The sequence below is a fragment of the Mauremys mutica genome, chromosome 1, assembly GCF_020497125.1.
Source record: "Mauremys mutica isolate MM-2020 ecotype Southern chromosome 1, ASM2049712v1, whole genome shotgun sequence".
NCBI lineage: Eukaryota > Metazoa > Chordata > Testudines > Geoemydidae > Mauremys > Mauremys mutica.
The window spans coordinates 32367279-32395176 of NC_059072.1; the positions used below are offsets into that span (position 1 = coordinate 32367279).

Genomic DNA, 27898 nt, shown 5'->3' on the forward strand with positions numbered 1-27898 from the left:
ACCCATGTGCACCAATATGGAGGTGATATGTGACACATCACTTCATATTGGTGCACATAAAATTTATGTGGTGGGGTGGGACTGAGGGCTCCGGCTAGGGGTGCAGGCTCTGGTGTGGGGCAGAGGACGAGGAGCGGGGGGTTGAGGGCTCCGACTGGGAGTGAGGACTCTGGGGTGGGGCCGGGGATGAGGGGCTCTGAGCTGGGGCAGAGGGTTGGGATGCAGGGGGTGGGGAAATGAGGGGTTTCAGGTGCAGTGGGGCTCCGTCAGGCTACGGTGGGAAGAGAGGACTCCCCCCAGCTCTCTCTCCCGTCCCAGAGCAGCACCTGGGCTGACAGGGAGAAGTGCCTCTTCCCCAGCCATGGATGGTCCGGGCAGGGTTTGGGGAGGGGCACTTGTCCGCTGGTCCCAGCAGGTCCGGGGCTGGGCTGGGGCCTGAGGAGGAGTGCCGCAGCAGGTCCGGGACTTGGGGAGAGGCATCTCTCCCCGCCGCAACCCTGAGTGCTTGCACAGTGTTTAACAGGCAACTGCGTGGCCGCGCAGCATAGAGGAAATTTAGGCCACCAGTATACATCCAAAAGAATAAATTCCCAACTACAGAACAAGTCAGGGGGCAAAACTGAAATGGAGCTGTGGCTAAATCAAGTGAGGTGTGCCTACTGGTAAAGGATTACATTGTAATGGGGAAAAAGTGACTGGATCCTGTAATTATTCACTGCCAGACTTTCTAAAGTTTTAGCTTTTAACACAAAGTACAGAAATTTGAGTGAAGTGTAATATTGAATGGTGGTTCAACTCAGCTGAAATGTGCTGATGAATGTATCTGGTTTTAGGCCCTGATTCACAAAAAACTTAAGCATGTGCTAACTGAGTTGGGACCTTAATTTAAGTGTTTTAGTATGTTTATTTGGTACATAAAACTATAGACTAACGTAGCATATCAAGTTCATGCAAGTGTAAGAGGGGGTTACTTACCTGTAGGTAGAGGTTCTTCGAGATGTGTGGTTTCTATCTGTATTCCACTGTGGATTTACGCATGTGCACCACGTGTCCAGAGCCAGAGAATTTGAAAGTAGCATCCATTGGTCTGCACATGCACCCTGGCTCACACCTCATGCCTCCGACTCAGCTGATAAAGAGCAAGGTGGACTGACTATCTCTCCAGTTCCTTTTCCACCGCAAATAATAGAAGACCCGAAGCAAAGGGAAAGGAGGACTGGTAGTAGAATACAGCTAGGGACCATACATCTTGAAGAATCTTCAGTTACATGTAACTACCCACTTCTTCGAGTGATGGCCCCTATTGTATTCCACTGTAGTTGGCTGACAAGCATTACCTAAGGAAGAGGAGGGTGTGGACAGTAGGGTTGAGCAGAGATCTGCCATCACAAAGGAAGCATTAGCAGCAGAGTATTGCATTAGGGCATAATGCCTTGCAAATGTGTAAATGGAACTCCACGTGGCCGCTTTTCACATGTCTAAGAAGGGTTTGTCCAGAAGAGAGACTTTAGTTGTTGCTTGCGCTCTAGCAGAATGAACTCTTACCCCTTGGGAGGTGGGGTTCAAGAGTTGATGGCAGAATAGAATGTTGCCAGCTATCCATTTGGAGATTCTCTTGGTGGAGATGGCATGGCATGCTCTCTAACTCTCTCTGCTATGGCGACAAACAGTATTGGGGATTTCCTGATTGGTTTTGTTCTCTGAACATAAAAGGCCAAGGCTTATCATAAAGTGAGGAAATAGAGTCTTCATTCTTCTACAGAAGCTTGCAGTTTTAGGATAAACAGGTAATTGAATGGACTGGTTAAAGTGAAATTCCTAAACTACTTCAGGGATGAATTTGGGGTGTAGATGTAAAGGAACCTGATGTTTATGGAACACAGTGCATGGAGGGTCTGCCATCATTGCTCTCAATTCACCAACCCTTCTCAGTGACGTGACAGCTATGAGAAAGGCAACCTTCATGGAAAGGAGTGACATGGAACAAGTAGCTAAAGGCTCAAAGGGAGGCCTTGTCAGTACTAAAGGAATGAGATTCAGGTCCCATTGGGGCAGTATCTTCTGAGTAGGCAAGAAGGTCCTTATTAAGTCTTTTCAGAATCTATTGATTAGAGGATGTGCGATAATCAAGTAGTCCAGAGGAGGCAGACGGTATGGACTGACCACTACTAAGTGAACTCATAAGGAACTGATGGATAGACCCGACGTCTTCAAAGACAGGATATAGTCTAAGATGAGAAATTGTGGACACGAAGGATTCTGACCTGGACCATATGACTGTGAGAAGGAAGTGGAGAGGAGGTCAGCCCACCCCCACCCTGTATCGCCTCGGTTGGCGGCATAAAGTGAGCCAGAGCACATGCATGGACCGACGGACACTAATTTCAAATTATCTGGCTCTGGGTGCATGGTGCACATGCATAATCCCACCGTGGAATACAACTGGAACTACCACTCACTGAAGAATATTGATTCAGGGGGTTAACTGGACTCCCCTGAAACAGTCCATTTTTGCGTTTGGGAATAAATTCAAATTCAGATGCAGCAGACCCAAAGAGCATGCCTGTTTTGAAAAGCTGTGGATTACAATGATATCATCAAAAGTTATCACATTACCATAAACTATCTTGTTACAATAATCTCTTCTCCAGAAATTAAAGTTACACATTCCAGGAAAAATAAACATGTAAGCTAATATGAATGAAATCACTTACCCATCATACTTGTATATATTAACTTCAAATAAGTTATCCTTAGCATGGTTAGCATGTTCAGTTACTATGGAGAAAGACAAACACATAGCTTAATAGGAAGGCTTGAGTGAATAAGTAAGTTTCATAAGTTCCATAAATAAAAACGAATGTGGCTGTCAAGCAGAAAACAAGAGACAAGGTGGGTGAGGGAATATCTTTTATTGGACCAACTTCTGTTGGTGAGAGGTCCAATAAAAGATATTCCCTCACCCACCCTGTCTCTCTAACATCCCGAGACCAACTACACTGCATACGAACAGAAAACAAAACCATTATAATGTCTCGGCTTACCAAAATTTTTCATTTCAATGGATTTTACAACAAGGAAACTGAGAAATACATGTACTACATAGGAGGAAAATTCTGTGTGTACAAAACATTAAATGTAAATTTAAGTGTCACATACATGTATCTTTCACTGCGAGTCGCTATCATTTAGTAATTAGTTCATCAGGGTAACAACCTATGCAGTTTTAAAGGGCAAGTTTTATTTAAGTGGAAAAAGCAGGATATCTGTTTCATAAATTAAGAGCTTAAATAGCTTGGATAGATCACTACTTACAAAATGGTCACCAGTGTACTGAAATAAATGGTGCATTGCTACATCATCCTCATTTGTGAATTGCAGGGCTATAGCTACATTTCATATACTTATTAATGCAGAAAGAGTTCTAAAAAGACATTTTCTTAAGCTGTAAGGAAGAGTTGCTTTAAAGAATTTCATTTTATATTTAATGAGAGATTGAAGTAGATTATTACTCACTAATAACATCAGTGGAGATGGAAGCTAGACTAAACAATGGAGCCACTTTTTGTTCATAGATCCTCTTCCCTTGCCGTTTTCCTCCATATGGATTAATATATACAAGCAGTTGCTTTGGTCTAAATTCTGGGGAGGAGAAAACAAACACCCGACATTGTTAGGCACTTGAGTATAAAAACAAGCCAGTTATTACATTTAAATACATATTCTTATAAAAATATTTCGTTAGTGAACAGAGGCAATTTGAATAAAAGATATTAAAATTCCTTAGTGTGAGAATTAAGTGAGTTTCTTATTATATGGAAAGAGCAGCAGAAAGTTCATATTACTTTCAGGCAGTTCTGCAGTCACCTTGCCTTTCCACTAAATGAAAAGACAATGGCATCAGAGCTACCAATAAGATACAAGCTGAGGTGGCAACTGGAAAGAGGCATATTATCTTCTCCTTGGCAAACAATAAGCACAGCAACTGTATGCATCCTGTGGGTGAGATGAATGTAGAAATATCCCTGTATAGAAGGTATTTCATCAATAGCATTCTAGAAAATAGCTTTTGTAACAGACAATTGAAAGATCCTCCACATGATAGAGAAGTGGTAAGTATATTTTGTAAAAGCGTATTCTGAACTGCAGGAAACGGCTCTGAAGATCTGAACTCAATATAATCTAAGAATATCTATCATAACTGTCTGAAGTCTGGTTGAATGGACTTCAATTTGACCTCACAGAGTCAGTGAAGTCAAGGAACCAAACACACCTATCACAACAGGGCTATTCAACTAGACCCCTTAAAATGAGAATGCTTTCCACTGCTAGAGGGCCTTAGGCCTTATCTGTGCTTTACTAACATTAATCAATTAAGATTCAAAGTATTCCTATGGAGGTATTGATTATTATCCCTATTTTAGAAAGGTAAGATTAACTAAAATAGACATTATTAAACTGGCCAAGCACTAAGTCGAAATCTGTGATTGAACTGGAAATAGAATCTAGATCTCGTGACAGACCTTCAGCCACATTGACCCTTTCTAAAACAGTTGGCAACCTAAGGCCAGTTGAGTCTCAAAATTTGAGACTCAAGTTGGGATGCTTGTCACAGATTTGTATGTTTCAACAAAACAGGACTGACTGAAAACACCAAAATCTGAATCTTGCCAAAAAAAGTTTTCACAACAAATTCATATATTTTGTCCAGCTTCATCACAAACATCATCTGCACTGGAACATGGTGAAAAGCACCAGGTTGGCTGAATTAAGACAACTTTTGAGAGGAATGTAAGATGAATACTGAGTGTATGACCTAGGTCTTTGCAAAGAACCAAGGCTATCCACATTACAGTACATGGTTTCATATATAGCCAAATCGGACATTGCATAAACAAGACTTTTTTCCAGCACTGACTGCATATTGCAACTCGTTCACTAGTCCTTGGAATCAGTCCTGCAAACCTAACGTTCAATTCATTCTTCGGCATCATGGAATAGTTTTACAGGCTGTACCAAAGAGATATTTATGCAAACACCTTTTTACACAAAAGATATGTCCTGTATGATTATTCATTCAGAGACAAAACTTAAAAAGGAAGACGACGAAACTGGATTATACTCCTTTTTCTGCATCATCGTGGTCTACTAAATTTCAGACATCTACACATTAACAAACCCATTGTAACTGGTGGAGTTGCACATACCTTGCTGAGGGCACAATCTAAACACAAATCTGCATAAATACTTTTGAGCCCAATCTTCCCTGCAGAGCCTTTATTAATGGTGATATTGCATGGAAGGAAAAAAAAAAAAAAAGCACCCACTTGACATTCAGAGCACAGGCTCAGTGTGCAGGCTGATCATTACATTTATTTGTATTTTTAAACTAGATAATTTCTGTATTAAAAGTACTCAGACAAATGAGGAAACCTATAGTGTCATTTTTACAAAGACATTCTGATAAAATTATGATTTCAAATGTGCTTGTCCTCAATCCCAGAAAAGGCACACTAGCGTCTCTTTCAGACACCTATTCCCGAAGTGCAGATTTAAAACTCTATAATTCACTCTCTTGGTCCTACCTCAAAAAGGGAATTCAGCAAGTTCACCTTTCTCAACGTCTCTAGCATAGTATTGAATGTCATCTGATAAATTAGTATTTTATTAGAGCAGTGTCCATAGGCCCTGATCAAGATTGGGGTCCTGATTTCATGTCTTAGAAGCAAAATTTCACCACTGTGTAGATGTGACAAGGTAGAGGAAGATATGGTCTCTTTCCTGAAGAGCTTATCAGTATGTGTTATACCTGAGAGGAAAATTACACCTCTTAACTCAGTAAGGAAATTTTCCAGGCAATATCAGTCACACATATTCATATGTGCGCCCATAAGCCTTAAGTAAAACTATTGGGCTCAACACTGGGGTATGTAGGTGAAATTCTCTGTCCTGTGTTATACATGAGGTCAGACTAGATGAGCCAATGGTCCCTTCTGACCTCAAAAAGAATGAAACCAAAGGGTTCACATATTCAAACTTCTGGACAGTTCACTGTTAGTACTGGAATAACATTAAAGCCATTCAACAATAATTCCCTATATCTTATATTTAAAGTAGTTTTAAGCAACATTAAGATTCTGAACAAATACCCAAGGCAAGCAAATTCCCAGTTACGGCAAACACCTAGTCACAATAGGTGCAGAATGGGAAAAGTGAGTGAGGATTTTGTCTCTTTGGTCTCCTCCTTTCATAAGTAATACATACAAAGTACTTTAAAAACAACGCAACACTGGTATTACAGGAACTATACAGCCAGCACCTACCAAGCACTCTGAAATAGCTGACACTGGTGTGAGAACTGTAACTTGTTTTATTGGAAGAAACATTAACAAAGTTATTATCAGATGTTTGTTCTCAGTGCTTAAGACTCTGGGAAGTTTACTATTAATAAATAGTTATACTGGGCTTGTAGTTAGAGGCTCATCATTCTAGGTGTTTTACAAACACATAGATCTGGTCTACACTAGGAAATTAGATTGGTATAGCTATGCTGGTCAGGGGTGTGAAAAATCCACACTCATGAACAATGGAATAAACTGACCTAACCCCTCCCTCTCTGCATACAGCACTAGGTCAACAGGAGAATTTTCCCATAAACCAAGCTACCATCTCTTGGGCAAGTGGATTAGCTACACCAATGGAAAAACCCCTCCCGTCAGCATAGGAAGTGTCTTGAGTGAAGCTGCGCCAATGCAGCATTTTAAGCATCGACAAGCCCATAGTCCATGCTCCAAAGGGTTTTCAATCAAATACAAGTGATATGTGAAGGTGGAGGTGGGGGAAGAACAGCTTAAGCAGCAATGTATTTTTGAATACAATGAAGTTTCAGGAGGTACTATGGATGGAATGGCTATTCTGTAGTAGCATCACCCCTGGCTAACATACAAATGTTTATGCAGTGGTCAGAGATTCCTTGTCAGCATGAATGTATGCAAAAACTCACACCACTCCAAACCTTCTGCCCCTCTTGAAGAAGTAGGCTGGGGCACAGGTGAGAGTCCCAGGAATGACTAATGGACAGTTCCCATTTCATATGACCCATGGTGCTGAAGGGACAGCCCCATCTTACAGCTGTTTCAACACTCGATACAGATGTCCCTTTAGATGTCAGGACATCTGAGAAATATGAAAGCAACACCCTCTGTTCACTCAGCAGAAAACCCCTCTCATCCATTCAAGTACAATACTATGGAAAGTCTGCAGGCCCCACATTCTCCAGTGCTTTACACAGTCATGTACACTTGGACAAATAAATAAGAACCCTACTATTCTGATCTGTTAGGGTCTGACATTCACTTTCCATAGGTATTAATGGCTACGCTGCCTTGCACCTTGCAACAGTGGAGAATCAGATACTTGCTAGTTCAAATGCAGCACACCTCCTACCCCTCGGCTGCTCTCCCTTAGGAGGGCATAAGCTAGGCTTAAGGGCTTGAGTTAGCCACTTTAATAGAAACTTACCTAAACTGCTGTAGGCGCCATGAAAATAATGTTGTATATTTCAGTAATTTAGTCAAACTTACTCTGTAACTCAAGTAATTCTTTAAGTGCCTGTATCCACTGGTTACACAGTTGCTCATCAACACACCAAAATGTTACTTCGCTGCACCGCCAGCAGTGTTTCTGTGCTCTTTTCACGTAATATACTATATATATATATAAAAAACAAAACAAAAAAATTTATACATTCTATATTTATTGCAACAAGTCTGAAATGTACTTAATTGTGGGTTGAAGCCTTAGTTTTAAAGATTTGTGCAACATATTTAAAAGACAACGTATTAATGAACCAAAAGACACTACTACCCCCTTCTAGAATGTTTCCATTTCTCATCATTCTAATAGGAAAACTTTGTGTGTGTGTTTGTAAGAGGAAAACAAAGTATTTTTCATGATTTAAAAACAGTAATTCCTCCCCCCACCACATTTTAGCTTACAGTAACTGCTCAAATTTGAAAATGATTTTTTTAAAGATACTTCTTAGCATGCCCAGAGAAAGGGACAGTGGGTTATTACATGGTTGCTTACACAAAACACAAAAGTCACAGCATTCATATGTGCCTGAATTTCTTTTGTTTCGAAAAATTATATACTATATAAAAGTTTGCAAAGTTCATGTCAGAAAAAACTTCCAGTCCTTAGTACCACCTTTTAAAATCACATTTGTTTGCAGGAAGCTGAAAGGAAGAGGGTGAATCTGAAAGCCATTTTCAGTCTCTTGAGAAGCATTTGTGTGGGTGGAAAAGAACCACCAAAACATTTCTGTTTTTCCAGTTTGAACAATGACACACACATCATTACAGACTATTTTCTCACATTTAGTCTTTCTATAAAGCCTTGGACAAGTACATTGAAGTCCCCTTTCCAGGGTTAGCTGTACAGAGGGTTGCTATTATATCACTAAGCAGGTTAGAGTACCACTGTATCTCACTTGATTGTACAGTTGAAGTGCTTACATAAAAGAAAGCCTTCACACTTTGAAAAGTTTGTGAAAGATCTTTTTTCACACACTCTGTTCATTAATAATGATTGGAGTTTTCGTGAGGAGTCATTTTCACAGCATCTCTTATTTGATTCTCTAGTGGAGTCATTCAGAATTAATGATGCCACAATATTTACTTCGCAACAGCGAGATGTAGTAAGCAAGGGTTATGACTTCATTGTGGGACCAAAGAGAAGGAGATGAGCCATGAAGGAAAGATTTTATTAAAACATCTTTAACAAGAAGAAGAAGCCAGGCTCTTGACCAATAGTTTTGTTTATAAAAAACTCTTTGTACAGCTTCTAAATTCAAGTCCCCCTTAAAATAATCTACAGATTACTACAGTTAAGCCATTACTGCAGCATTCTGAAAATAGGAGTGATTTCCCTACCTGTGAAAGCATGCGGCTTTGCCATTTTTTGCCATTTTCCACTACTACACTGCTTCTCGTCAATTTCAGTTTCTTCTACAGCAATAATCTCAGAGGCGGGCACAAAACAATTTCCTGTACAAACACAACATCAATACATGAAAACTGAATGTTAATACAAAAACATTAAAATAGTCTCAAAACACAAGTGTAAAATGTGTATTTCATATAAAATGTAAAGATTATGTAGGTGAATATCAGAGAAGCAGCTTTGAACAAAGCCATGCACAACCAAGGACATAAATCAGAAATACAAGGTCAACACCACTCATTCAAAATTGGCCCAGCCATGTGCCCATCACACTCCCGGTCCCGCCCCCAGTCATGACAGAAAGGCAAATAAATCTTCAAATAAAGTATTTTGTAATTCTAACCATTGCTGTTTCAATCCTACTCCTGATGCTGAAGAAAAGCTTACTGGTGTCTAATTTCTACATCACCCTTGCACCATGATGATCTAGTTATACCTCTACTCCGATATAACATGACCTGATATAACACGAATTTGGATATAATGCAGTAAAGCAGAGCTCTGGGGGGGTGGGGCTGCGCACTCCGGTGGATCAAAGCAAGTTCAATATAATGCGGTTTCACCTATAATGTGGTAAGATTTTTTGGTTCCTGAGGACAGCGTTATATCGGGGTAGAGGTGTATTTCAGAAGCCTGGCTATATTAAAGTGGGAAGTATATGGGGGGGGGGGAAGGAAGAGATTTCACTGTACAAATAACTTAAATTTATCTAGTCTAAAAAGAGTAGAAGGGTGTGGCAGGCCAACCATAGCTATTTCTGTTTCTAAACAGACTCTAGAGCATAAATATAACTTAATTTATTGAATAAATATTGCCAGCTGCAATTTAACCATGATTAAGAGTATAATAATGGTCAGCTCTCTTGATAATCAAATAACAGAACCATTTATGTAAGGGGATTTCAAAATGTAGTTGCCTTGACCTGGCTAAACATGAAGCAGTCAAGGGGAGGAAGGCAAGAAACAAAAGGGAGAAAGATATATTTACATCTACTCTGCTTTTGTTTTTAATTCTATTGCTGAACTGTATAAGTTACTCAGATATTCTTCAATATTAAGGGCAATTCTGTGTTGTATTTACAATAAGCAAACTTTTAATGATGTCTGTACTACGGGATTATTCCGATTTTACAGAAACCGGTTTTGTAAAACAGACTGCATAAAGTCGAGTGCACGTGGCCACACTAAGCACATTAATTCGGCGGTGTGCGTCCATGTACTGAGGCTAGCGTCGATTTCCGGAGCGTTGCACTGTGGGTAGCTATCGGGTAGCTATCCCATAGTTCCCGCAGTCTGCCTCACCCATTGGAATTCTGGGTTGAGATCCCATTGCAAAAACAGTGTCGCAGGTGATTCTGGGTAAATGTCGTCACTCAATCCTTCCTCCGTGAAAGCAACGGCAGACAATCATTTCGCGCCCTTTTTCCCTGGATTGCCCTGGCAGACACCATAGCATGGCAACCACGGAGCCCGTTTTGCCTTGTCACTGTCACCATGTGTGTACTGGATGCTGCTGACAGACGCGGTACTGCAGTGCTACACAGCAGCATTCATTTGCCTTTGCAAGGTAGCAGAGATGGTTGCCATCCCTATTGCACCGTCTGCCATGCTATTGTAAATTGGCGATGAGATGATGGTTATCAGTCGTTCTGTACCATCTGCTGCTGTCATGGGTGCTCCTGGCTGGCCTCGCTGAGGTCGGTCGGGGGCACATGGACAAAAATGGGAATGACTCCCCGGGTCATTCCCTTCTTTATGTTTTGTCTAAAAATAGAGTCAGTCCAGTCTAGAATATGGGGCAAGTGTACTAGAGAACCAGAGAGCACAGCTGCTCCGGGTCAGAGCCCCAGAGATCCTGCAGAAATGATGAGCTGCATGCCATTCTAGGGGGTGCCCCTGCAACAACCCCACCCGTTGCTTCCCTCCTCCCCCAACCCTCCTGGGCTACCGTGGCAGTGTCCCCTCATTTGTGTGATGAAGTAATAAAGACTGCAGGAATAAGAAACACTGACTTTTTAGTGACATAAAAATGAGGGGGAGGAAGCCTCCAGCTGCTATGATAGTCCAGAATCTTTTCTTTAGACATGAAATGAGGTGGGGGGGGCTGATGGAGCCCAGCCTCCAGTTGCCATGATGAAAACAGTTACCAGCCGTTCTGTACCACCTGCCGGGAATGACCAGGAGTCATTCCCATTTTTACCCAGGCGCCCCCGGCTGACCTCACCAAGGCCAGCCAGGAGCACTCATGGGCTGATGATGACAACAGATAGCAGTCATATTGTACCGTCTGCCACCGGGAAGGGGATGCTGGTGTTCAGTGTTGCAGCACCCTGTCTACCAGCAGCATGCAGTAGACATAGGGTGACATTGAAAAAAGGCAAGAAACGATTTTTTCCCCTTTTCTTTCGGGGAGGAGGGAAGGGTGTAAATTGACGACATATACCCTGAAACACCCGTGAAAATGTTTTTGACCCTTCAGGCATTGGGAGCTCAGCCAAGAATGCAAATGCTTTTCGGAGACTGCGGGGACTGTGGGATAGCTGGAGTCCTCAGTACTCCCTCCCTCCCTCCATGAGTGTCCATTTGATTCTTTGGCTTTCCGTTACGCTTGTCACACAGCACTGTGCTGTGGCCTCTGTCTATCATAGCCTGGAGATTTTTTCAAATGCTTTGGCATTTTGTCTTCTGTAACGGAGCTCTGATACAACAGATCTGTCTCCCCATACAGCGATTAGATCCAGTATCTCCTGTACGGTCCATGCTGGAGCTCTTTTTGGATTTGGGACTGCATCGCCACCCGTGCTGATCAGAGCTCCATGCTGGGCAAACAGGAAATGAAATTCAAAAGTTCGTGGGGCTTTTCCTGTCTACCTGGCCAGTGCATCCGAGTTCAGATTGCTTTCCAGAGCGGTCACAATGGTGCACTGTGGGATACCGCCCGGAGGCCAGTACCGTCGATTTGCGGCCACACTAACCCTAATCCGACATGGCAATACTGATTTGAGCGCTACTTCTCTCATCGGGGAGGAGTACAGAAATTGGTTTAAAGAGCCCTTTATATCAATATAAAGGGCCTCGTTGTGTGGATGGGTGCAGGATTAAATCGGCTTAACGCTGCTAAATTTGGTTTAAACGCGTAGTGTAGACCAGGCCTCAGACTCCTGCTACACGAAGAATGCTCAAAGCTACACTTGAGATTACATTCAAAACAGAAGTTCTAATACAACTGGCATTCTCAAAAGAAAAATAGAGTTCATAAACTGAGACAAAAATTGCTGAAACTGTCACATAGTTCTCTCTAGTTAACTCTGCCCTGAAGGCAAGAGAGATATTCTGAATTAGGGAAAGCTTCCAAGCAGCCCACACACACAAGCCTATATATTGTTAAATAATATTTATTGGGGCTACTAGAGTGCATGATGGGTCTTTCAATATAGTTAACTTCTATTTAAAAGAGGATAAGGGAAATGTCTTGATTCCACCACTTCTATAGAGCGTTTTCAGCAGCTGAGGGTTAGATCTCTCTGCTTACAGCTTTCCCCAGACAGCAGTAACCTTAATTCACAATAAAGTCATTGGTTTCATTTCTGACTTCAACTGGGCAGTACCAGTGACGGTGATAAAAAGTATCTTACAAATTCTACAGAAAAACTGCTTACTCATTACTGGTGAATACTAGTTCAAACCATGGTTTGAGAAATCTCAGTTCCATCTAGGATGACTACACTAATTTATAAGGCCCTACTGTACTAGTGCTAGGCACTGTACAGACACCAGACAGGTCCACTGCTTTGACAGGACAAGACTGCCCCAACCTCCAGCAAGTTAAGAAAAATGTACTCTATGATAGGGGGTAAAATTTCCAGCTCTCCCTCCTCCAATCCCAGTCAAAATACTAGCTCAAGAGTGAGACCAATACTGAGAACATTCCCACATAGTTTTGAAAAGTTGTCATGTTACCTACAGATGGACAAATGTAATTGAGATGAATATAGGGTCTCACTTACTCTGCCAATAGAACGCTGTGATGAAAATGTAAGGTCAACAAACAGTAGCCTAGGATCCTTGTCCACTGCACCCTATTCCCTCCCCTGATAGGGTGGGTAGTTTCCACAAGTAGGTGCTCAAATACAAATTCATAGAGCAAGCTACAAAAGGGATCCTACTAAAAATCATCCCACTCTGCCCCCAAACAGAATTGCTTTATCTGCCAACAGCCTGAAATATCATAACCACAAAAACCCACCCACAGAAGTAAATAGTAAGGCAACTCTCTCAGAGAATTTGTGGAGCAATTATTCCCCTTGAAAATAATCCACATACCCAATCTACTAATCCCAAATATCTCCAGAATGGTGTTACACTAGACTCAAACGTCTTAGTGGAGTTCATTGCCATTTACACCGGTGTGAGATCAATATCAGACCCTATATGTATAGGGTAGGGTATTATGGGCCTGTCTACTGCTTAAGTCGATGCAATTTACGTCGCTAAGGGGCATGAAAAAAAACACCTCCCTGACCAACCCAAGTTACAACTACTTATAGCATGGTGTGGACACTGCTTTATCAGCGTGAGACGCTCTCCCATCGGCAGAGCACGTCTTCACCAGACATGGTGCAACTGCATCAATGTAGCGCAGTAGTGTAGACTAACCTTAAGAGTTAGCCCTACGAGACTAGCCCTGGCTGACAATGCTGTAAACTCCCAACAAAATGAACATCTAGTTGAGGACACACACACACACACACACACACTCCAGTCTGTATCAAGATTCAGTAGACACAGAATCTATTGTTGAAGCTTAATACATAAAATAAGCAAGGCTAAAGTACAATCCAGCAAAACGCCCAATCATCCCCTTGTGGAAACACAGAACTATACATATTATATGTACAAAAGTTTCATGACTGACCTGTTCAAGTCTTTGTAAGCCACAACTGCTTACTGAGTGGATTCATACCATAAAGACTTCTACTCTACTTTTAATTTTATGTACTCTACAATGCAAGTCTCAAGACAGAATCAGCACTGCTTCAGAAAAGCTGATTTGCCATGTAAAAACTCACGGAGCAGAATGTTAAACTCTGAGGCACAGCCAAGAGCATTTTCTGACACTTGGCTTTGTTAATATTCCTAAAGTAACAGTAAATAGTCAAATGATAAAATATTTTTAGTGAACTGTGAATATTAAATCCTGAATTCAAAATTAGCATGTTACTTCAGATTATACTATGCCAGGTATGGCAATTTCCTGCCATATCCTTGAATGCCTTCATGTATTAAGTTTATGTATTAGTGGGGGGGGTGGTTAGGATTTTATGTAATCTCTCTCAGGGGAAGATGTGACAGATGTGAGACCTGGGAGCTCAAAGTCTATACTGAAAATGTATCAAAGAAATATGGACTTTTGGGACAATCAGTATTAAGTGGATTTCCTAGGGAATTCCTAGGCAGAGATTAATGCAATTTCCCAACTCTGGTTATGTGAAATCCCAGCCTTTCAAACCTATGCCCTGCAGAATGAGTCTTTGCCTGCTGATTACATGTTAGCAGGCCAAGCTCAAAGGCCTAAAGTGTATAAAGAAATAGCTGACCTGCAGTCTATATTCTGGATCTAAAAGCCATGGGGAAAACCTAGTTGTGGGTTTTTAAGGAATTAAACCTAGAAGAGCTGTAGATTGGAGTGGGGGAGGGGGAACCTCTGGTAAGCTTTGAAGCATGTGTGTAGGTTCCTTTAAATATGTTTTATCTTTAATTCTTAAGAATAAATGTGCTTGCTCAGAATGAACTCAGTGGTAACTTATAACTTGGGGCAATACATGGCTCATTGCTTTCCCTCCAAGGGCTAAGTGCAGGCACTGGCCTTTTAGGCAGTTTGGCTTGCTGGGAATATCACAATGTCAGGCAGGGAGCCACAATGCCTTAAAATCCCTGGTCAGGAGGGAGAGAGACACCAAGAGAGGTAATGTCTGGGAGCTGGAAACCTGAAGCGGGAGCCCTTCCTGGACCACAGAGGGGAATATGAGCATAGCTAGCTGAAAACTGTAACATATATACATTTAAATACACAAGCACCAGAAAAATGCCAGAAACTCTGGCTACTATTGTGTTTCCAACCCCTTAGTTCCTCATCAACTCTTCAGAATGACATTAGGATAATTACCTGATGTAACTGAAGTTCATCTTATTTCTTTTAGATATATCCATTTCAAGAACAAGATCTCAGCATACAGTATGCTACTTATTGCTTTGCTAATATACATTTTATGCCATATTGGCGAGTGACAATACTTAAGATTCTCTCTTTCCTCTTTATGTAAAGGAAAAATGATCACTGTTTCATTGTGACACACAAGAAAAGCAAGAACAGTGAAGGTCAGTGTGGAATTCGAATCACAAAAAGTGCAAGATTATAGAGTCACAAACATGTAGGGCTGGAAGGGACCTCAAGAAGTCATCAAGCCCTGTGCTAAAATAGGACCAAGTAAATCTAGACCATCCTTGGCAGGTGTTCGTCCAAACTGTTCTTAATAAACCTCAAATGATGGTGATTGAAAGCCTATATACTACCCTTAGAATTAGGAAATTAGAAAAATTAGGAATTAGAAAAATTTTCCTAATATCTAACCTAGAAGTCCCTTGGTCTTTTAGGATTAGTAGTAATGGGCTTAAAGGGACATAGCAAACAACTGATCACCATCCTCTTTATAAAATCTCTTAACATATTTGAAGACTTTTCAGGTCTCCCTTCAGTTTTCTTTTCTAAAGACTAAACATGTCCAGTTTTTTTTTAAACTTTCCTACAGGGCTGTCGATTCATTGCGGTTAACTCACACGATTAACCCAAAAAAATTAATTGCAATTATTCGCAGTTTTAATCAAACTGTTAAAAAACCGAATACCAAACGAAACTTAGTAAGTATTCTGGATGTTTTTCTGCATTGTCATATATATTATATTCTGTGGTGTAACTGGAATCAGTATATATTTTTTATTACAAATATTTGCACTGTAAAAATGATAAAGAAATACACCTCTACTCCGATATAACACAACCCAACATAACGTGGGTTCGCATACAATGCGGTAAAGCCCTGTCACGCTGCTCTGAGCAGCATGTTAAGGGTGCTGGGCCAGGCCGGGGCTGAAGGGTTTGATAAGGGGCAGAGGGTCTCGGGGGCAGTCAGGAGCTCCCCCCACCAGGGTCTGGGGGGCAGGAGCTATGGGAGGACACTTTTGGGGGCCCCGCAGTCCCAGGGTGGCCCGGGGGATTAGCAGGGGGCCGGGAGCAGCCTGCTCTGCTCCCCTCACCCCGGCCCCAGCTATGTCGCTCGGAGGAGGGAGCTTGGGGAAAAGAATCACCCCGCACTCATCAGCGGTGGCGGAAGTGGAGCAGCCTGTCCCCAGCCCGCTCCACTCCGCCAGCTCCCAGCCACAGGTGAGTACGGGGGGGGGGGTGTCCTTTCCCCAACCTCCCTGCACTCACCGGCAGTGGGAACCAGAGCAGCCCAGCCCCAGCCAGCTCCACTCTGCCAGCTCCCAGCCATTGCGCTCCACTTCCCGCCACAGGTGAGTGCAGGACCTTTCCCCAGCCACCCCCCAGCGACATGGCTGGGGTCCGGGCAAGGAAAGTGGGGTGATTAGGGATGGAGGTCTCTGGAGGAGGCGGTCAGGGAACAAGGAATGGGGTGGGGCAAAGCAAGTTTGATATAACGCAGTCTCACCTATAAAAGGTGAGATTTTTTTGTCTCCCGAGGACTGCGTTATATGGCAGTTGAAGCAGGAAGGGACATATAAATCTTCAGCGTCTCTGGCACGCAAATATCTTGCGATGCCAGCTACAGCAGTGCCATGAGAACACCTGATCTCACTTTCAGGTGATACTGTAAACAAGAAGCAAGCAACATTATCTCCTGCAAATGTAAACAAACTTGTTTATCTGAGCGATTGGCTGAACAAGAAGAGGACTAAGACTTGTAGGCTCTGAAGTTTTACATTGTTTTGTTTTTGAGTACAGGGTTTTTTGTACATAATTCTACCTTTGTTAAGTTCAACTTTCATGATAAAGAGATTACCTAATACAAGTACTGTAGTGCAAACTGAAAAATACGATTTCTTTTGTTTTTTTACAGTGCAGATACTTGAAAACTGTTCCACTCTTGCTGTCACACATTTACAGCCCGAGGTCTCTTCCAACCCTAATCTTCTATGAATATATATGCATATTGCACTGAGCACTTACTATGACAATTTCTCCCACTGATAAACGTCAGCTTGTAGAACTTGTCATTACACACTTCCTACCAGTTTTATTTTAGATTATTCAGTTGTATAAAAAAAAGTGATGGGCAACCTTCAATACAGGGGCTGCTGCCACATTTCCCCATAATTTTCACTTACCCATAGGCATATTAGCAATTAATTTGAGTTTTATTGGCTGACCTAATCTTTGGCTAAAGACCTACTGTCCCATACACATTGAAAGTTTCACAATGGATGTGAAATCAGACCAGACAGCAAACTGAATATTTGTATTAATTTATACCTTAGAGGCTCTCACTAAATATGCTGCCACTTTGTACTAGGCACTATACAAAGTGAGATATCAGAGTTTACAATCTAAAATACAGTTAGAAACAAGGGGCAGAAAGGAAAGAAGGGAAAGAGGTGAAGAAATGTGCTCAAGGTTACACAGAAGTCATTGGCACGGCTAGAAATAGAATCCAGATCTTCTGACTCTTGGTCTGATACCTTGTTTGCTACACAATGCTCTCTATTATGAAGGCACAGTCAGAAAGCCCCTACACATTGGAGTTTGGTTTGCCAACATAAAAGTTTCACGTTAGATATCAGGGAAATTATAGCTCCTCTCCAAATGACTGCCAAAGCCACACCTAAATGCTGAATTGGCTTCAGGCGCTTAAGCCAGGAAGAGATCAACAAGTTATGATTTTTTTTCAAAACAGAAATGACTGAAGACCTGGAGGAACTAATAACAGAAAATATTAAATGTGAAGCTTGGCTACTCAATAACTAAATGTAATTAATGACTAAGGACTATGTATGCTTTTTTGAGGTGCAGCTGTGAGGAAAGAAATCTTATAAGTATTTGAAAAGTATTAATATACCAAGGAAGAAGTAATATAACTGAAAGTAACAGAGGAGCAAAGGGATAATTTCAGATAAACTTGAGGGAATTTTTTTTCCTAAACACTGAAATCTATTAGTTCATAGTAGTCTCCCAAAGAAAGTGGAAGCCTCGTTGTGTTGCTTATTTAAACTAGACTGATGAAAACATATTGTAGTTAATAACCCTGCATTAGCAGGGGGAGGAGAAACTAATAGGCTTTTTCATTTGTAATGCCTATGATTTAAATCCTACATACAACAGTATGAATATAGATAAACTTTATATCTAACAGTTCATTAGAGGTCTTTATAAGTACCACATATAACTGAAGGTGAAAACACTTTTCCTGACAAAAGAAATTTTTCACAGAGTGAGCATACAAGCCTCAAGACTTTCCACAAATCCTCCTAATTTGAAAACTTTTAAAAATTGTTAGTTTTTTAGATTAAGCTTTATTTTTAATCTCTCCATGCAGGAGGAATTCCCTTCTCCTCCCTTGCAAACTGTTCCCTTTTGGGAAGTTTGAACAAGTTCTCTTTAGCAGTTTCTGTATTTGGGCAGGAAGGAGAAGAATGGGCATTTGAACACTCTTTATGAGCAATCCCTTCCTGCCCACCAATGTTTTCCTGTTTTATAGAAGTACCAAATAACTTTCACAAGAGATATGGCCAAGTCCAAAAGGTCAGATAATAACTGGAAGCTAAACAGCCATTAAGAAAGTGCTCTCTTTGCTAAGTTTGAGACAATGATTGTTTTAATTTAATGAACATGTGATAACTACAAGCCACTCAGAAACATGCATAATTTTATACAGCTGTGCATAGGTAAATTTATATTTAGATATACTGCACAGCAATGCCCTGATCATGAAGGATCAACTTTTAAAAGGCAGTCAATCTTTACCAAATTACTGCCTCTTCACCCAGGTACTTTTGGGTGGCTGCCAATCCTCCCCATAAATGTTCATTTATATGTTACCAGCACACATTTCTTTCACATTCCCAAGTCCTTGTATAGACTGTACTGAGGCCTCCAGAGCACAGAGGACCTAAAAGGCAACAAGAGACACCTGGGGAGCTCTAGTAAATATTGCTACAGTAGCTAACTGCACACTCCACAAACCACACATCAAGCAGTTAAAAGGAGCATGCTCTTCAGATACTGAATTATTTTCTTCATAAAGTGTACCTGTGCCTCCAGAAGTGCACACTTGCAATTTTCCTTGTTTTTACTCTTTATTTACCAGTGTGTCTTAAACAGACTTTTGCAGGACTTCAGCCAAATTTGATAATAGGGCCTGCCCTGATTCTCCAACCTACCTAGTGCTTAGGAAGACATACCAAGAAGAGTCAAGTTCATTGTGCTTTTTCACAGCTCTCAGCCAACCTCAATTTTTTGCATGTAGAATGACCAGACAACATTCTATTTGCAAAGGATTATGGGGTATACCATCTGCTTTACAGCAGCTATCTTGCCCAGTCCATGTCCCATCCCAGCAGAAAATAGTCAAGAGCAAGTAGCTGCATATAAACAGCCATTGGTCCTGACGCTAGAGTGCTGGGAGCACATCCAGTAAGTTCTGTGGCTCTTTCATGGTCTGGAGCAGGGGTTCTCAACCTTTTTCTTTCCGAGTCCCCCTCAACATTCAATAAAAACTCCATGGCCCAAGCTGTGCCACAACTGTTTTTCTGCATATAAAAACCAGGGTGGCGTTAGGGGGTAGCAAGCAGGGCAATTATTTGAGGCCCCACACCACAGAGGGCACTGTGAAGCTTCAGCTTTCTGCCCTGGGCCTCAGTGAATGCTCATGCTGGCCATGCTTGGTGGACCCCCTAAAACTTGCTTGTGCCCCCTCCCCACCCCAGGGGGGCTCAGACCCCTGGTTGAAAAGTGATGGTCTGGAGGAAGTATATCATCTGCACAAGAGGCCCCAGTTCAAAAGCAGCCCCACTCTAGCCTATGTATCAACTAACTACTAAGGGTATATCTACACAGCAATGTGAGCCCGGGCTCAAGCCTAACCCCCCTTTTATCCACACACCAATTGTGCTAACCTAGGTCCCAAGATCCTGCAGGACTGGAGGGCCCAAGCCTGTGTTAAGCTAGGACCTATGGTCCAAGCCCTATTGCTTTCCTGTGTGCATGCAGCACTGGCAGTCTTCCACATGTATCCCCGAGTTCTTGGTGGAAGAGGAGCAGTGCTACTGGCAGCAAGCGCAGCGGCCAGAAATACCATTATTGCTTGGCTGAGTGTGCGCCCCCTTCCTACTCCTGCACCTCCTCACTGCTGCATGGAGCTGGCCTGGAGCAGGGAGCAAAGTTGACAGGAAGGAGGCAGCTGCCGGAATGTTGGGGGGGGGGCGGGGGGGTCATCCCTCCCCCAACAGAGCTGAGTCTGGAGCTCTGCCACTCCCTCACCCTACACGTCAGCCATCTAGTCCCTGCTCCACTCTCTGTCCCTTGGTCCCAAGCCCCCACTACGCACACCCCACCAGGGCTGCATGTGCAGATGCACCCGAGCCAGCCCTAAAACTTTCCCACTGCCTCTCGAGGATACCTTATTTCTGCCTCCAGGGGTGCAGCAGGGGTAGGGATAAGAGATCCTGGGGGGTGCTGAAGCACTTTGCACCACAAGCCTGGAGTATGCACTTCACTGGCTCTGCAACCTACATTTTATGTTAAACTTAAAAAAAAAAAAAGACAATAATAAAATAAAGCGGCCTCATTACCACTACAAAAATGATTTTTCCTCCCTTGGTACTCTACTGTTGAGAATAGCCCACATCCACTTTAATTGAATTGTCTTGTTAGCACTGACCCCCTCCACTTGGTAAGGCATATATCTATATCTATATCTATATCTCTCTTTTATATATATATATATATATATATATATACACACACACACACACACACCTGCCTACTGTCTTTTTTCCACTCCATGCATCTGATAAAGTGGGTTTTAGCCCACAAAAGCTTATGCCCAAATAAATTTGTTCGTCTCTAAGGTGCCACAAGTACTCCTCGTTGTTTCTGCACAATATAGGAGTCACTCTGGATTAGCACTTTTGCAAAAAAACAGCACTTGGCCACATAATTTAATTTCCAGACATGTGTGCACTATAGTTGGTTTCTGAGGCAGGTTTTTCCCTCGGGGGGGGGGAGGGGAGAGACATTACAGTGTGGACAAAAATATATTCAGCTATTTTAAAGAGCAGTAAAAACATAACTGATCAGAGTTTAAGGATTATCCAATGGTCAGGGAACTAACGTGGGATTTGAGATAGCCAGGTTCAGCTCAGCTCTGCCACAGACTTCTTGTGTGACCTTGTCAAATCACTTCATTATTCTGAGTATCTCAGTCCCCGCACTCAACCTGTGAAATTGGGATAACAGTATGTAGTGAGGCGGCCTGGCTCCCGACGGCCCCTGAGAGGGAGGAACCGGAACAGCCACCTCAGTGGGCGGAGCCACTGCCACCTGTTCCCGCCCCCCGGAAGTCAAGGGGCGGGACAGGAAGTATAAAAGCCCGGCCTCAGCACTCAGTTGGAGCCCAGGAGCCGGAGAGGACAGACGCTCCTGATCGGGCTCCTGCTGGACCGAGCCTGCCCCGAGCCAGGTACCCGGACGTGGACGGACCAAGCCTCCTTCGAGCCAGGTATCCGGACGCGGACCGACCGAGCCTCCCTCGAGCCAGGTACCCCGAGGTGGACTGGCCGAGCCTGCCCCGAGCCCGGTACCCCGAGGAGCGGCTCGAGCGTCCCCCTGACCTGAGTCCGGAGGAGCAGCCCGACTTAGACCACCTTCAGCACGCCGAGGAGCCCATGGTGTGGGACCCCGCTGCCGAGCCCAGTGACGAGCAGGTACCCGAGGAGGGGGAGATGGAGTGCAGCCCGGGGGTAGCCGAACCCTGTCCGGCTGAGGGCACGTACGTGCCCATGTCAGTGTGTTGCGGCCAGGATCCCCACTGACGGTAGCGGATCCACGCCGCTGTTAGGGCCCCGGGCTGGGACACAGTGGAGTGGGTGGGCCTGTGTCCCCCCTGCCACCCCACTCACGGGTGGCAGACTCCCCCTCCTGCCAGCACTCAGGCAGAGAAGCCTGCACTTACCTGAGCTTCCTGAGACTGATGCCGCTGCTCTGCTCCTGAGACAAGGACCTGAGCCCTGAACTATTGTTTGTTGCCCCACCCTGACCTAGGGCTGGGGCTTACTGACTCTTGTGGCTCAGCTCCTGGGACAAGGACCTGAGCCCCTGGGACTATTGTTTGTTGCCCCACCCTGACCTAGGGCTGGGGCTTACTGACTATGGTGGCTCAGCTCCTGATGCAAGGACCTGCGCCCTGAACTATTATTACTGCTCAGCCCCTGCTGTGAGGAGCTGAGCCTAGAACTGCTGTGTTTGGTGCCCCGCCCTGATCGAGGGCTTGGGCTTCTTGACTTGATTACTGCTCAGCTCCTGCTTTAAGGACCTGAGCCCTGAACTATTATTACTGCTCAGCCCCTGCTTGAGGGTCTGAGCTAGAACTGCTGTTTTGCTGCCCCGCCCTGACTGAGGGCTTGGGCTTAAACTAGTGACTTTGTGTGCTCAGCCCTGCCTGAGGGTCTGAGCCCTGCCTCTTGTGTGCTGCCCCGCCCTGAGCGAGGGCTTGGGGCTTACTGACTTTGTCACTGCTCAGCTCCGGCTGCCAGGACCGGAGCTTAGAACTGGTTCGCTGCCCCACCCTGACTGAGGGCTGGGACTCACTGCCCTAACCGTGTGCCTTCTGTTCAGCCCCTGCTTGAGGGGCCGAACCCCCAAGACCTTCAGAACCCGGAGACTGATTTGGGCCGTGTAGTGAGGCGGCCTGGCTCCCGACGGCCCCTGAGAGGGCACGGCCCCAACATCGGACTATTACACAGTACTTTCCTACTTCATAGGGATACTGTGAGGATAAATACATACATACTTCATAGGGATATTGTGAGGATAAATAAGATTGAGAGGCACTTATGGTCGTAACAACGGCCACATAAACACCTTGAGATAAATAAAATTGTTGAAATAATCATGACACTACAATAGGGACAAAGCACAACCCAGGGAGGAAGTCATGGATACCGTGACTTTCCACGACTTCCATGACTTCTGCAGCAGCCAGCCACTCCAGTGGCCCTGGTGACAGCCACATGGCTGTCCCCGGGGACCTCCCAAGCAGCAGCCAGTGCAGCTGTCCCCAGGAACCACCTGAGCAGCGGCACCCCCAGAGCACCCTCCCCCCCACACACAGCAGCACCCCCAGGGGGCCCCAGTAAAGGTCACGGACCATGAATTTCTGTTTACTGCCCATGACCTCCCCATGACTTTTACTAAAAATACCCATGACTAAATTATAGCCTTACCTATGCACACTATTTAAAATTTAATAGGAAATTTGATATATACAGGAAGTTTCCAAAAGATAACTCCATTATTTCTAATATCAAATTTCTTCAAACTTGTCAGACACTTCTCTTCCAGCGAGTTGAATGCATCTCTCAAGTTTGAAGTTAAGCTTTTTTACATACAAATGGATACACAATATCAACTTTCTTACTATGTGAAGAACTTCCCTTTTGTCACTGTGATATCTCATATGACCTAGGAGACTTCACAAGACTTGGCAAAAGAAGTTTCACTTTTCAGCTGAGGGATCATGCAACAGCTCAAAGGATAAACTTACCTGAAAAGTGCCCGAAGCTATAATGGCTTAGCATTAAAGTGCTTCCTTGGCCATAACTAAGTCAGCTAACTTAAATAAAAAGGAAAGTTTTCATCACTGTTTTAAAGCAACAGTTATTCTACTATATCCAGCTGCAATTAATTTGAATAAGAAACAGAAAAACAACTATGCACCAGAATACTATTTAACATTTTGAGGTTTTCAGAAGATAGTGTAAACATATTAGCCCATGTTTTTGTACTCCAGAGTATACATTGGCTAAGCAGTTGGTGTGTTGTGACTGCTGATTATACTAAACATGATAGCTCCACTAGTTAGCTTGTCCTTCCTCATTTTCTCCTTCTCCCACTTACAAATCTTCCTTGGCTTCATGATAATGGGTATGGGCACAGTGGTATCTGCAATGATATACTAGCAAGATTTAGCCCCAAGACTCACAAGGCCTTCGTGGCAGAGACTGTCTTATTACATGAGTGTAGCACCCAGCATAACGGGGCCCTGACCCTCAGTTATGCTGTGGTAGTAATTTAGAGGCCTCATAACACCAGGCAACCACCACCTTTGTTCTTAAGAGGAATGCATGCCTGAGAAATTCTTGAATTATTAAGCTGTCAGTTCTGCAAACACACTGCAAGTCTCCATTTCAATTGCAAACACTAAGGTAATAAAGGTAATAATTGGAGATATACCAATCTCCTAGAACTAGAAGGGACCTCGAAAGGTCATCGAGTCCAGCCCCCTGCCTTCACTAGCAGGATCAATTTTTGCCCCAGATTCCTAAGTGGCCTCCTCAAGGATTGAACTCACAACCCTGGGTTTAGCAGGCCAATGCTCAAACCACTGAGCTCTCTCTCCCCCTATTTCACAGATGCAGTTTTTCTGAAGTCTCAAAGGGCACATCCATTAAGTGATAAATGTAGTAAATTACATTGTGGCTTGAATATTTTAATAAGTATTCTGATTTTAGATCTGCTAGTTGCTGTAATATATTCCAGCTAAAACCCTTAACTCCAATGGCTCTCAAAGTGACTAAAAGCCACCTGCAAGATCCTCAAAATACACACTTTTTTCAGCTATTACTAATCTATGTATAGTGTGCAGAAACAGGACTATGCACACTTGGCTTTATATCTGCTGACAAGCTCTTGTGGTTGAGAGTGAAAAAAATCCCTTATTAGTGCCTTGTCAAATCATTATGAGCTTGTTAATGTGGTCCAAAGTCTATGCATGCAGCCTCTCCCATAATTATGAAGAAACTTGGTGAATGAACCCAGGAACAGAAGTTTGCAAAGCTGTTTTACTATTAATTTTCACCAGCTGTTTAATCTATTTTCAACACTGGACCTCACAGCCCTGCCCTAAATATATGGTTTTCCTACATTGTTCTCAGCATGTCATCTACTTCTTAAACTGTTAGTTAAGAAAAAGTTGCTGATGCCGTGCAAACTAATCTGTATTCAAAATCTATTTTTCAGCAACACCGGAGAAGCCTCTAGTAAATACTGCACCAAATACACTACAGAGTAGGCTAAACACCACCACTATGTTTACAAAGAATCAGAACTCCCTGGGACGAGAATGACATTCAATTCTGGACCCAAAAATGAGAGAGGAAAGAGCAGGAAGCTTCGGAACTTTACACGCTTTAACAGAAGGCAGACATGTTCGCAACAGCTTACACTATTAACTGGGCTGTCCCTTTTCATAAGAGCTGGTTGAACATAGGAAGAAGGTGCCTTATCTTCATAGTATGTGAGTTACCTCCCCCATGCATCTCAGTGATACATGCACCAGCGCCAAGGGCACAAGCAGACAAGAACAGGAACAGGTGCACTCTATGAGAGCCTCCAGAGCCACTCCAACCTCCCCGCCACACTATACAACACCTCACATTTCAGAGCCCCTTCAGTGTCCCCCACTATATCCCCACCAAAGAGCCCCCCAAACACCACATTATCCAACCCCCATCTCCCAAGCCCCTCCAGTGTCCCCCACTATACCCCACCCCCCAAACCCCACATTATCCAACCCCCACTACTGCCAGAGCCCCTCCAGTGTCCCCCACTATACCCCACCCCCAAACCCCACATTATCCAACCCCCATCCCCCAAGCCCCTCCTGTCCCCCCCCGATACCCCACCCCCTGAGTCCCTGAAACCCCACACTATCCAACCCCCACCTGCCAGAGCCCCTCCAGTGTCCCCCACTATACCCCACCCCCTGAGTCCCTGAAACCCCACACTATCCAACCCCCACCTGCCAGAGCCCCTCCAGTGTCCCCCACTATACCCCACCCCCTGAGTCCCTGAAACCCCACACTATCCAACCCCCACCTGCCAGAGCCCCTCCAGTGTCCCCCACTATACCCCACCCCAGAGCCCCTCAAACCCCACACTATCCAACCCCCAGCTGCCAGAGCCTCTCCAGCTCCCCACCTGCCAGATCCCCTGCAGTCTGCCCCAGCCGCTCCTCCGGCCAGGCCCCATCACTCACCGCCGCCCCGGCCGCGGGCAGGCTGCGGATCCCGCCAGGACAGCAGCCCCCGCTCCCACTCTAAGGTGACCTCCCAGGCGCGCTGCCCGAGCGCCAGCGAGGAGACGAGCCGGGGCCGCCGGCCGCCCGCGGGCTGCTCCATGGGCGCTCAGTGCCGGCGCCCGGCTGCCCCGCGACGCATGGCCCGGGCCCGAGGGGCTGCCCCGCTGCTGGGCACCGGGATGGCGGCAGCCAGCGGATAACGGGGCCCGGCCTCTCCGCTATCTGGCTATTGCCAAGGGGGCGGGGCCGAATCGTCAACACGTACGCAAATTTACGCCGGGAGGGGAGCGTATGCAAATCACAAAGGGGGCGGGGCCTCGCCTAGTGCAGTTCCGGGCAGGGTCCTAAGCGGCGCTGGGGCAAGGGCGGCGCTTCCGGAGCCCAGCTGTGGCGAAGCGTCAGGCCGTGCCCGAGTGCCCCCTGCCGCCCCGCACCGCCGGGACCCTCACCGCTCAGGCCGTGCCCGAGTGCCCCCTGCCGCCCCGCACCGCCGGGACCCTCACCGCTCAGCCTGTGCCCATGTGCCCCCTGCCGCCCAGCACCGCCGGGACCCTCACCGCTCAGCCTGTGCCCATGTGCCCCCTGCCGCCCCGCACCGCCGGGACCCTCACCGCTCAGCCTGTGCCCATGTGCCCCCTGCCGCCCAGCACCGCCTGGGACCCTCACCGCTCAGCCTGTGCCCATGTGCCCCCTGCCGTGGTCACCCAGTTACATGAAATGTTGCCAATTTAGTCATTGGTTGGAAATTTGAATTGAAATCAAAACATTAATACATACTTTAAAAACACCCTCTGCACCATTGCAGCATAATACCTCTGAGGTCTCTCATAGCATCAGATCCTGCCCAGTGTACAATGCAATGGTGCAGAGAGCACATGGGCAATCCACTACTTGTTAGGTCTCTCCAACAGGCTCTCCTATCTTGTACCCTTAAAGGCCCATGCATAGTATCACCTAGTGCCAAACTGGGTCCTACCCTGCATGTGAGAGGAAGAGCCCATGAAGTCATTGTTGGGAGAAGGATGCAGTAAATGAGCTTCACTGTGAGCAGTTGCCTTTCCCAATTGCAGTAAAACATAGTCCGCTTACTGTACCGAGTTAGCGATTCCATCCCTACCTACATCTGGCTTCACAAACAAAGAAATAAACCTTTACGTTCTCCCCAGTCTTATATGCTCTTAGGGCTCCTACTTCAGAGCTACCGAGCATCTTCCCTGACCCCCGTGAAGGTGAGGCAATGATCCAGTTGCTTATGTAAAGCAGCAGAACCCAGTGGATCCTGCTGGGAGAGGTTTAACATCTGCTGACAGGCCCAGGTGTGTTATGCAAACATTGCTTGCATATTAAACTATGTAAATATTAACTAGAACAGAGCTGAGTAATGGTGCCAGTTTGCCTCTGTATATAGGTCATCTATGTTCAGAGCTGAATTAGTTTATTGTTAACTCTTTCATATCTGAATGCCATCTCTTCTAAATCAGTTTGTATTTAAAGAGAGCAATAGCAGTGGCTAAACAAGAAAGTGTC

At 44.5% G+C, this 27898-nt stretch overlaps 1 protein-coding gene across 2 annotated transcripts in view; it reads right to left on the reverse strand.

The window, feature by feature from the left end:
* CERK (ceramide kinase) overlaps positions 1–26592 on the reverse strand; it is a 79668-nt gene extending 53076 nt beyond the window's left edge. For both annotated transcript variants that reach the window (XM_044984593.1, XM_044984585.1), the window contains exons 1-5: positions 26330–26592; positions 8934–9047; positions 7584–7706; positions 3517–3642; positions 2715–2778 (exon numbers count right to left, since the gene is read on the reverse strand). In XM_044984593.1, coding sequence (XP_044840528.1) covers positions 2715–2778; positions 3517–3642; positions 7584–7706; positions 8934–9047; positions 26330–26471 — 569 coding nt within the window. In that variant the 5' untranslated portion in view covers positions 26472–26592. The remainder of the gene's footprint in view (positions 1–2714; positions 2779–3516; positions 3643–7583; positions 7707–8933; positions 9048–26329) is intronic.
* Between the last annotated feature and the right edge of the window lie 1306 nt (positions 26593–27898).